Source organism: Podarcis cretensis, assembly GCF_951804945.1.
Source record: "Podarcis cretensis genome assembly, chromosome: 2".
Taxonomy (NCBI): domain Eukaryota; kingdom Metazoa; phylum Chordata; class Lepidosauria; order Squamata; family Lacertidae; genus Podarcis; species Podarcis cretensis.
In genome coordinates, this window is record NC_137171.1 from 74,937,480 (window position 1) to 74,949,548 (window position 12,069).

Consider the following 12,069-nt stretch of genomic DNA (forward strand, 5'->3'; position numbering starts at 1 on the left):
CTTGTTGGGTGTATGTGTACACACACATGCTAGGTAGAGACTGGGTGGAGTAGGAAAGCCTTGCCTTGAAGTAGCATACAGTCATACCTTGGGTTGTGAACGTGATCTGTGCAGGAGGCATGTTCACAACCCGCAGTGCCACGTCTGCGCACGCGTGTGACGCGCTTCAGTGCTTCTGCGCATGACGTCATTTTGTGTTTCTGCGCAAGCGCCAAAACCCGGGAGTAACCCGTTCTGGTACTTCCGGGTTCGGTGCAGTCCACAACCCGAAAACGCACAACACGCAGCGTTCGCAACCCGATGTATGACTGTACATGCTTATTTACTAGTTGTCATAGAAGATGGAAATTTCCCCTATACAGCGGTACCTCGGGTTAGATACGCTTCAGGTTACAGACTCCGCTAACCCAGAAATAGTGCTTCAGGTTAAGAACTTTGCTTCAGGATGGGAACAGAAATCGTGCTCCGGCGGCACGGCAGCAGCAGGAGGCCCCATTAGCTAAAGTGGTGCTTCAGGTTAAGAACAGTTTCAGGTTAAGTACGGACCTCCAGAACGAATTAAGTACTTAACCCGAGGTACTACTGTACATTCCTGTGTGTTGGGGTCAGCTTACTCTCTGCTCATCCATGTGAGCAAATGTAGCTTGATCTATTCTTAGCGGATAACAGGATCCCTCCCCCTCCAACTCAGAGGATGCTCAACCTCTGAAGACTTTTCCAAATTAAGACTGAGAGACCTCGCTGTTGCCAAAGACTTCAAAGCACCTACTACAAAGGAGCCACTGCCTTTGGCTTTATGATGCCTCACAAATTAAAAGCCTGATAACAGCTCTTGGGCATATTTGTGATACTACTACAACACAACTACTAAGCATGCCCCCCCCCCACTCTAAGAAGACTTCACATGCCTTTTTAAAGCAACATCCCACCTCAAGTATTGTAAACTTGCACTAAACATTAATAAATCCCCCTTAAAATATGTTCAGGTGATTGCCATCCTAATTCCTTTGCACACCGAACTGTTCAGGTTGAATTTATTTTAACTGCTGAGATGAATGAAATAAAAGCTTCTCCTTTGAGATTAAAGCAATTTAGTTGCCTACTAAGACACAGCAAATGTATGTTCAGACATCTGTGAGTAGAATATCCTCAGTGGGGTCTTAGAGTTTTGTGGATGACGTGTCACGGTGCAGACTGTGAGTGGTTTGAAAGCTAACAAAGTAGTAGGTAGCTGTTCTTTATAGAGCAAAGGATAGATCTGTCTGGTGAGTTTCTGCTTTGAAAACTAAATTCCATTGCTGAGCCCCTGCGAAGTAGGGACACTACAGAGATAGTTCTTGCTAACTTTCAGGTCTTAAGTACTGGTGTTAGTTTAGCATGGTGTCTATCCTATCCTAGTTCTTTAAGAGCCAATGGCCTGTCTTTGGGTCTCTCATTCATCTAGCACCTTCATGCGTTTCCAGCTGACTCCTACTCACCTTTTATGGGTGACTATTTCTGGTTGTGGTACAAGTACTCATACTTGAAAAGAGATACTGATGGAGTGAATGTGCTGCACATTAGGATTGGATATGCCTCACTGGAAGTGGTGTGCTCTTTGAGGGATGTGAAATTATAATTTACTGTGAGTAAAATGGACTGTTATTTAATGGCTCTAGGACTTCTTATTCGCAAAATGACATGGATGGGAATTGTCTTCTGCACTTTGGCTCTTACTCATAGAGACAGCCTAGAACTGGAAAGAATGCCAAGATTCAAAGGAGCACGGAGCAGGGCAGGGTTAAATGGCACCAGATGCTCAAGATAATTATTAAAATGCTAGTTAGGCAACAGTGCACAGGATACAAAGTCCAACACTTCATTTTCTTTCCTGCACATTTGATCACTATTTTACCAAGCCAGATTCCAGTTAGGAACATGGAATGCTAGGAGCAAAATAATGGATAGAGTTCCTGCTTTGGACATTACATGACAATATGTTTGCTGTATAAAATCAGTGCTTTTAAATGATGGCGTGTATTTGACAACATACAATGGATGCAAACTGTAGCCAGTTACAGCTCATTGTCATGACATGTGTCTACTTCATGCTTTTCTATGTTTACTGCTGCAAGCACAATAAAATCTGGAGCCGGAAGCACATCCTGGTGGATGTGCAGTATGAATACACATGCTGACCAGCTCCACTGGCCAATTCTGTATCTCCTGCACACATGCAAGTCTGTATATCTGCTACAAAAATATGATATGGTCCTTAAAAACATGACCCTTTTAGTACGTAACAGAAGTATAAATAGCTGAAGAGTATACAAGAGGTGTAAATGTACCCCTTCCTACCTCCCTTTTAAGCTTCATTTTATAACTTAATTTTTTTAGAAACTTAGAACACAACCCTTGCATAAATGGGGAGATTCCTGTAATAAATGACATTCCTAGGATTCTTTAGGAGAAGCCACAACAGTTCACTGTTATAAAACCAACAAATACATTTCAAGAATAGTCCTAAAAGTGATTAGCATCCAATCTGGTTTTCAGAGTAATTCTCTTCTACTCTCAAGCTTTAAGCCATTCTTCCTACTTTGAGTTATTGGCCAGGAGTAAAATAAGAGCTAAAATCCAGATGATATTTCCAGGGAAGGATTCTCACTCAGAAGTGGGGTTGTTGGTAGAGAAGGCTCCAACATGCTCCTTGAAAGAGAGTCCTTAGCCAGCCTGCTGCTGCAGCTTTTCGTCATTCACCTAGATGGAAAATGCTTCAGGCTGCCCCCTGGATCTTCTGAGTAAGTATCCTAAGTGAACTGCACACCTACAAAAGGCAGCAGCAAAGCCTTGCTGGAGGAAGGGGGTGGCTAGTCCTGAGAGTCCCAAACAGTGTTACAAGATTCCTGCCTCTGGCTCTCAGGAACCCTAAATAGGAGCACTCCCGTTAGGGGCTGGGGATATGTATTATTATAGTTTACTGACTCGACTGGAACGGTCATCACATTGATAGATCAAGCATCTTCACTAGGCAGATGGTTTGCATATACTAACATTGATTTTAGGAACCAACTGAAACTCTTAACTTTAAACAACTGCTTTCATAAATTGGGATAGAAGCTTAGTGTTACTTCTGCCATCCTGCCTATGTCAGGTTCAATAATATGCAGAGACTTCAATGCCTGCAAATGGGACATGAGCCCATATTCTCTGTGATTAACATACGGAACAAACATCTCTGTTATTTTGGCAACCAACAAAAGTTGGAAAGAGATGGCCCTGCCTAAAACTATTTTATACTTGTTATAGTCCTCTGCTTTGCGTTGCCACTTCCTCCTCTTCAGGGCATTGCTCTTAACTAGTTCAGCATGTAACAAAGAGGAGCTGCTGGAGAGAAACTTATTCAGCAGCTTACAATAGTGCAATGTGTAAAAATGAAATAGGAGTAATTGCTCAAGAGAGCGTTGACCCTGAGCAGGGAAGATAATGGTGGTGTATTTGAATCTGAATGACAAGCCTTGAGTAAGGTTTTTAACATTTGTGGTGTTACTCTTCTCAGTGGAAATCTGATAGACGATAATACTACACATAAAAGGAGCACGTTGACCCTCAGAGGAATGAAAAACATAGTGTCACATTGCATACAACCTGGCTATTGAATCTGTAAATGGCTAGTTAAGAGCTAGTTAAGTGGGATCACCATTTTTATTCAGGCTTCTGAAAGAACTGTATATGCTTGCAATCAGTGGGAAACACCTGCCTTTTCTACACTTAGTAGCTTGCAGTGCCGGCATAGATGTGCTACATAGGATGGGTGAGAATCTATTTCTTTATCAACAGATAAAATGCTATCTTTGTTCTTGCTATGCCTGCTGCACCCAGCACTAAAAATCGTATGCTCTGTGGATATGCAATATTTGTCAGATTGGATTTGCTACATATTCTTTGTTCTACCTGGTGTTTCAAGCATCCTGAACAACATGAAATGAATGAGAATTGCAAGTAGCTGTACCCTTCCAGAGAAATAGAACTTTTAAGAGGCCTGCGCAGACCCACCCAAAGGAACTGGAAATTGGGCGCTGTGTGAACATGACTCTTTAGAACAAACACTCAGTCTTGCACACAGCGAGTATGGGATGACACTTGAAATTCAGAGCATGGCACAGCAAGTGCTGCAGTACTGAGTGAGGACAGTGACCTCAAGAGGTTCTGGGAAACACAACATGCAACCATAATGAATTTGGGAAGCTGCCTGAAACTTAGGGTAATAGGATATGCACTGTCATAGCTATAGTGCCATCAAAGGACTTTGGCTGTGCAACATTCATTTGAAGATCTACTGAAGATCTGCAAGGACCTCTGCCCTTCCTGGCTGATTAAAGCCATGGTGTGGAAAGTCAGGTCCAGGGTATTACAAATGCATCATTGCATAATGTGGTGGGGCCAACCCCGCTTAAAGAGGCAGTGTTGCAGCCACTTTAAAAGTCATCCTGGAGCCAGTGATGTGTGATGACTACTAGCCAATTGCCAAAAACCTTTTTGAGGGGAAGGTGGTGGCAGAGCAACCACAAGTGTTGCCGGATGAAACTGGTTATCTAGATCAACTTAAATCCGAGTTTAGATCTGGTTTCGGGACTGCGTAGGCCTTGATCACCCCAATGGATGATCTGATTAGGAGGGGGGACAGGAAGTACAACCTTCTCAGTAGCTTTCGATACCACTGACAATTGTATCCTCTGATTGTGGGATGCATATCGGAGGTACTGTTCTACAGTGGTTCTATTCCTACCTGCAGTCGAGTGCAGACAGTACCATTTGGAGAGTGCTCTTCAGCTCCCTGACACCTGTGCTATGGTATTCCACAAGCACTGTGTTGTCCCCAGGACTGCTTAACATCTATTTGAAGCTGTTAGAAGTGGTCATTTACAATTTTGGAGCACAGTGCCATAGGGATGCTGATGACATGCAGCTCTATTTGTCCATAACATCTGAATCAGGAGAGGCTGTGCAAGCCCTGGACCAGTGTCTTAATGCAGTGGTGGACTGGATGAGGACCCTGAGAAGACATAGGCTATATGGGGAGGTAGTTCCTATGTCCAGAAGATAGGCCAGCTGTCTATTCTGGATGGGGTTGCATCCTCCCCCAAAGGAGCAGATGTATATCTTGGAGGTACTCATAGATACATTCAAGTGACCTCTGTGGCTAGGAGTGCATTTTGCCAGCTTCATCTGCTACACCAGGTGCAGCCATATGAGAAACATGAGAACATGAGAAAATCCAGACTGAGGGAGAGGAAAGTGTGGAAAGGAAGTGTTTTAGAGAAAAACGTTATATGGACAACCCATAATTAATGAAGGTATAGGAAACTTAACTATCCATGTTAAACAACAGTATGGATGAGACTCTGGTCTAGGCACCAATATTCCCTTCCTGCTGATTATCTCTATGGTACAGGCAATGGTTGAAAGAACAAGGAGTACAGGAGAGCTTGCAGATTGACTGGGGTAACTGAAAGGAAGATGTGTCTAGTGCAGACATTTTGGCCGTTTTAAGTGCACCAATCTCTGCTTCATAAAGTTCAATTTATAAATAATTTAGGAGAGAGAGTTGAAGTGTCACAAGGAATTACATCTCAAAGGGTTATGTACTGTGAAAACCATTATGCATTAAATATATGCAGTAGGAGTTTATTGTGGGTTGTTGTACTCAATAAGGGTTTCGACCTGCCTTCCAGGGATATAAGAATTGCATCTGGAAATGTATGCAGCAATACTTTTCTTTTTGTGAAGTGTTACTAGTGTAAAATTGGCTATACACAGATGAGAAGGTGGTTGATGTAGTGGCTAAAAATGTGGGCTGTGAGCCAGGAAGTTCTCAATTAAAATGTAGCATCAACCATGAGTTGGCTAGATTTTATTACATTTGGCAAGCCAGTTAATAGCCCCTCAACCTTCATTTGCAATCAGGCAAAGTATGCTCTGAAGGAGGTGGATTTGGACAAGAAAGAGGTTTGAGGGGACCAGTTTGACTGCTTGAAGTCCCTTAATGATCAATGACCACCCACACCTTTTTAAAGGGGAAATTACAGGTAAAACGTTTGGAAAAGCTATGAAATAGCTGAAGATGATGGTTTATTTTTAAGCCACCATCCTCTTTCCCAGCAAGGATGGGGTCTCTGTGTGTAAAGCAACAAAGAACCCAGTTTGAATCTGAGAGCATAGGACACCTAGTCATGTATTTAAACAAGCATGCCTACTGTCTCCACACCATTTTAACCCCCCCCCAATCATGGGAACTGTAGTTTATCCCTCACAGAGCTATGGTTCACAGCACCCTTAACAAAAACTATTCAGGAGAGAAAGCAGCACGGGCCCCCTTCTGGAATAGAGTTTTGTATCAGTTTTTGTGTGTGTGCTGAAAACTGCTACTTCCTGGCTGCTTAACTCCAAAAGTTCTGTTTATTGCAAACAATAGAAATGGGGCAAATAGAAATGGATGCTTTTCAGTAGAAAACCATGAGCCTGGGGCTGCTGCTACCTCAACTAGTTATGTTTATTTAAACATATGTCACGTGTAGCTTGGATTGAGACAGAAAGGAGAGTTGTAGTTTAGAGCTCTGGAAGGTACTGTTTGGGGATGCTCTTTGGGTAGTGATGTAAGAGCATGACTGGCTGGGGCATCCCAGCCAGATAGGCAGGTTATAAATAATAAAATTATTATTATTGTTTAGTAAGACAATATCTGCCTTCTATCTGCCTTCACCCATCTTTAGCTTGCTAATGAACTCACATGTGACAAAAATGCTGTAGGTTTCCAGTGATTTCTCCTTCCAAAGAAATCCAGGTTCAGGTGAGTGCTGCCCTTGGAACTACTTGCCACTTGGTGCCAAACAATACTAATTTATAGGCATCTGTAAGGTTTTACAACAAAGGTAACGTGTGAAGCACTTTGAATGCTCTGAAGTACTAACATGCTAAGCATTAATTTCAGGATAATGGCTTAATTTCATTATCACTACACCCTTTGTCGGACCCTGCGTTTCTGAGCCTTAATTTTAAACTCCACATTTCTACATATTACTAATCAATCTACATATTAAAAACTCAATATAGGATATTCAGTAAACAGGCTGAGAGCCATGGCAGGTGAAGTGAGTAAAAAATATGCTGCTGTGTCGGTATTCTGCCTCCTGGTTAAGCCTAAGCTTGAACCCTGCCGCTTTTCTTTTTGGAAGGGGCAGGAGTTCAATATAGCAGAAAGAAAGTGATTAACTGAAACTTCTACATATTTATGCAGAAGTAAGTCCCGCTGGCTTTTAACAGAACTTACTTCCCCCAAAGGACTTGCGCCCTTAGTCACGAGCTAGAACTTTTCTCAGCAAAAGTTATCCAAAGGTCTGGTGGGAGTAATCCAATATCCTTTCTTCTGCATTTTAGGAGCCCTCAGATTGTAGGAAGTTTTCTGAAAAGGACAATAGATTGATGGGCTCCCAAAGATTCGTAGGAGCCAAATAAAATGAGAGGAGTAGGGACCCCAAAGTTAATGGGCGATACCTTTCAAACAGTGTGTGTGAACCGCGTCATGTGATCGATTCTGCGGGGCGGGGCTTACCTGCCCCTCCCCTCCAATATTGTATTCAAGTTGGTGGGAGCTAACTTACTTTCCCCTGCCCCAATATCTTCCACCGGGGCACCCACCCACTATGCCGATTAATACCCAAACCTACCTCACAGGGCTGTGGCAAAAAATCGCAAGGCGATGTATGTGGAGCGTTTGAAGGCGCTCTCAAAAAGGGGCTGGGGCGACTTGAGAGTTTGGAGTTTCTTAGCTGGGCTGCGAGTTTCCGCTGCCGGCTCCCGCTGTCACCCTCTAAGCAGCCTGCGCAAGAGAAGAGCCGGCGCTGGGGAGCAGGAAGTGCTCCCTGTAGAAGGGCCCTGGACGTGCCCAAGCCTGCCGTTTAAAACCTGGCCTTTGGGCGCGCGCTCGCTCTCTCTCTGGTTGGCAACCAGGATTAATTCACTCGGGCCCGGGCGACGGGAAAGGGGTGTTAAACCCCGGAACTTGGCGCCAAGGCCAGCCCTGAAGGCGAGAAGACAGGCGGGACCCCGCTGCAAAGGTGCATTGGCGCGCTCGGCTCTCCCTCCCCTCCCTCCGCAGTAACCCTAACCAGCTCCCTCCCTCCCTCTCAGGAAGTCCTGAACCAGAGGCGTCTTCTGCCTCTTTCCGAAAGCTCCCCCCCCCCAGCTCGGCCACGTGCGCCCGAGCCCCCTCCTTCCACTCGCTCGGCTTGGGACGGAGGCAAGGCTGCCCCCCGTGGGATTGGCCCCGCCTGAGGCCGGCGGGCGGGCGGGCTGGAGGCAGGACTGTCCCCGCGCCCAGCCTTCCTCCGCCGCCGCTGCCGCGAGTGCAGCAGAACCCGGCAGCAGGAGGAGGGCTGGAGGCAGGCAGTGGCTTCTGCGGCGACCGGAGAGGTGGGTGAGCGGGGCAGGGCGGGACCCGGGGAGGCTGCCCGAGAAGCTCCCCCTTGGGCGGCGCGGGCGCGGCAGCGGCAGCGCCTGGCACCGCCGGCCCTTGCGCCTGCAGGGAGGAGGGAGAGAGGTTCCTGCGGAACTACTTGTTTACTTAGCAGCCGGGGCGGGAAGGCGCGTCCTGAGGGGGCTGGGGAGGGGCGAGCTGGCTCGGCGCCCCTCGGACGCCCACACTCCTGACCGCTATCCTCACAAACGCGCCTCGTTCTTCTCCACGTTCAGCTCTGCTATAGGACGACCCCCCTCTTCGGAATCGACTGCGGCTTCCCAGTCCCGCTGCCTGCGTTGTATGGCCGGCCTTTCCCCCTGTCAGGTGGAGCCTGCTTCCACAAACGCATTCTCTTCTCCCCTGCCCTCAAATGCTTCATTTAAAAAAGAAACGAGAAACGAAAGCAGCAGCATTTTCCAGCACTGTCAATGCCCCAAACTTCCCCTGGCCAAATCTGCCTCTGCTCGTTTTCTAAAAGTTTCCCTCTCGATGCCCGCTGCCTTAATATCTTGCTGTCTCCCAGCGCCCTGTGCCTGTTTAACACGAATCTAGCTTTGCAAAGCAAGTCCACCGAAGTTACAACCTCTGGCCAACTTTTTTGCTCGCCTACTGTACCTGCCTATGCCTGCCTATTTGAAGCGCCTGGTTGCACTGACTGTGGTAGATAAGCGACTCTACAAGCCTTCCTTCTTGCCACACAGCAGTGTATTGTGGACTCAGTGCTGCTGATACATTCAGGTTTTTTTGGTGTGTTTTTAAAAAATGAATAGCATCAATGCTGCCCACATGAAACTGCCACCCCATGTTATTTTCCTGACTAATCAACTATGATGTGTGGATGTTATGAAATATTTCCATGCTTGAGCAGCACCTTCTTCACAATAAATTCTGCTGGGCAGAAGTGTCTGCAGTCTTTCTTCTCATACCTTTTCTTTTAAAACAAAACAAAACAAACGCCCCCCCAAAAACCCTACTTCCCATACTTGCTCTTCTCCACTTAATGCTCTCTCTCCCAATTCTATGCTCACCAGTTTCCTTAACACCTAATCACCAGAAATTTCTCCTGTGCTATTAATTTTACCCACCTCCCTTCTATTCTAGTCACTGCCATGATGTCTAAAAAAACCCAATATTGAGTCTTCAATATCCTACAGCATTATTGTCTTATTAAAAGGAGAGCACAAACTCTTGACCTTTATATCATAGAGTTCCCTCAATACGGGTCTTGAACCCAGTGCTTTTTTTTCTTTAAAAAAAAAGCTTAGTGGTACTCTCATTTTCCTACTTGTATTGAAATACTGCCCCTCAATGGGGCCAAACTTAGATTCACAAAATGTTTCGGGGTATGCATACCCCTGCGTCCCCCCAGAAAAAAGCACTGCTTGAACCCATCTGTTAGGAGCAGCTACACATTGATAATGCAAGTTGTACCTATTTACAGCTGTCTGACTGGCAGTAATTCAATGGATGCAGCTTTCTTCACACCTGTAGGGCATGGCTATCTATACCTGTGGAGTTTCTGTGGTGAATGCGGGACACAGTCAGCAGGGGGTGTGTGGAGGTGGCAACGCTACTCCCAATTTGTAGGTCAGTTTCGCAGCCTTCTGTGTTTCCAGCACCTTTTGCTAAGCTGCCTGTTTGAATGCTTCCATGTAGGTGTTAAGAGAACACATCACCCGTTACTCTTGCCATTACTGTACAGTCATTTCTCGTTTCCAGCAAAAGTTGCCTTGTGCTCTAGCCCAAGAGCTCTATACTAGACACATTACCCAGAAGAAGCTGTTGTAGAAAGTGCACATGGCCATGCTCATTTTCAGATTAAACCTTGTGACCTTCATAGTAGTAGGTGTAATTGAGTTGAAAGAAAGCCTTGATTGGGATTTTTCCCCCACTTGGGTGCAATGATGATTTCCCTCAAGTGCTGAGCTCAGCTTTCATAGCTTTGGATGTGTGTTTTTTGAACCATTACAATTTTGGGAGCGAATCCATTTTGGGGAAGTTTTTAAATTACCAGTCAATTATTGGTGCCATCTGGCAATTTCCTCCTGTTGCTGCAGCCTCGGGAAAGCGAGAGAAGGCACAGCAGGAATTAAATGTGGTTATACAAGTTAGTACCTGTAGCAGTGCAATTCCACTCTGAACAGTAAATAAGGGAGAATGATATTCTTGCTCTTACTCTCTGCATTTCCTATGTATTCACTTCTTAATTTCACAGAGGACTCTAATATCCTGTGTCCAGAAGGCTAACATGCTGCCAGAGAAAGACCCTAAAAGGCAAGGGGAGAAGGACCCCCAAGAAGATCCATCAGTCACCCTCTTCCGGGAATATCTGAGAATCAAGACTGTCCAGCCAGAGCCTGATTATGGTACGGAGGGTGTTTTCTTTTTCCTCTTTCATTTTAAAAAGGCGAAGTTCTGCTGCTGTCTACTTGACTGGTGTCACTGCTGGAGCTTTGCAGAAACATTACATAATCAGCAACCAATGGGAGTCCATTCGGAGGCTGGTTACTTTAGCAGCTGGAGGTAATGTTCCTGCATCATTTGCCAGAGTGAACAAAACAAATTGATTTCTAGAGTTCATTTGAAATGGTTTTATCTCACCTGTTCTGGCTAAGATGCACTGAATGCATTTGCAACATACAGCATAATTTAAAGAGGAAAAACCATCTAGTTGGAATTATGCATCCCTGGATATATTTACATAGACCTATGATTATCTGTGCTGTGATCATTTGGTCCATATGAATTATTCTGAGTACAGCTTGTAAGTATCTATCTAGCACCACCACCCCATGTTTCATATGTATTATTTTCAATATTTAGCCTTTATAATCACATAGATAAGCCTGACTTCCATTTCCCCTCAGCACTTAAACTGTGCTATAAAGAGTGAGGGGAAATATCTTTCCTCTCACTTTATAACATGCATTTCATTGCTTTCTTTTTTAAAACAACATCCCATCAGAGTTTGCCAGGACCTAATTGGTCTGCTTCTATGCCACTGTTTCTCTGGGAAGCTCAGTACAACATTTTAGCCTTATTAAACACACACAAACACAACTGTGAGCAGAGATATTTTTGGGACAATTTTTATTAAATTGTTAATTAAAATATCCAGATAAGATATGTAAAATTGACAAGAAAATTAACCGTTATAATACAATCTAGTACATTTGCCATCTTTTCAATGCATCATTGCATTTTCTACTTCAGAGTCAGAACATTTCTCTAGCCTCCTTTTCCAACTCAATCAAATCATAACATAAAAATACTTTCAGACAGGGTATCTTGCAACAATGGTAACGTGTCCCATGACATTTCCCCGTGGTTTGGTTTGCTGCCCATAGAAGACTAGAATGTAAAGAAAGTGGTTGTGCTAGAACCCTTTCCGCTGACAAAAAGTTTTATATGTGCGAGCAACATTTTTATATGCTGAAATGTTCAGCCATGTTAGCCTGCCACCATCTTCAGTCTGAGTGATTCAGACCAGACACAAACTTACTATTTCTGTAAAAGTTCCTGAGGACTAGATGCACAAAATTCCTTACTATGCTGAAGAACCAACATAACTT

General features: G+C 44.6%; 1 protein-coding gene across 2 annotated transcripts in view; it reads left to right on the forward strand.

Annotated features, from left to right (window-relative positions):
- Positions 1 to 7,958: 7,958 nt before the first annotated feature.
- Positions 7,959 to 12,069, forward strand: part of ACY1 (aminoacylase 1) — a 28,652-nt gene continuing 24,541 nt past the window's right edge. Inside the window, exons 1-2 of one of the 2 annotated variants that reach the window (XM_079968058.1) lie at positions 7,959 to 8,096; positions 10,713 to 10,863. In XM_079968058.1, the coding sequence (XP_079824184.1) occupies positions 10,746 to 10,863 (118 nt within the window). In that variant the 5' untranslated portion in view covers positions 7,959 to 8,096; positions 10,713 to 10,745. Of the gene's footprint in view, positions 8,097 to 8,295; positions 8,452 to 10,712; positions 10,864 to 12,069 lie in introns of those variants that run through there. The other variant, XM_079968057.1, reaches the window with a different exon arrangement.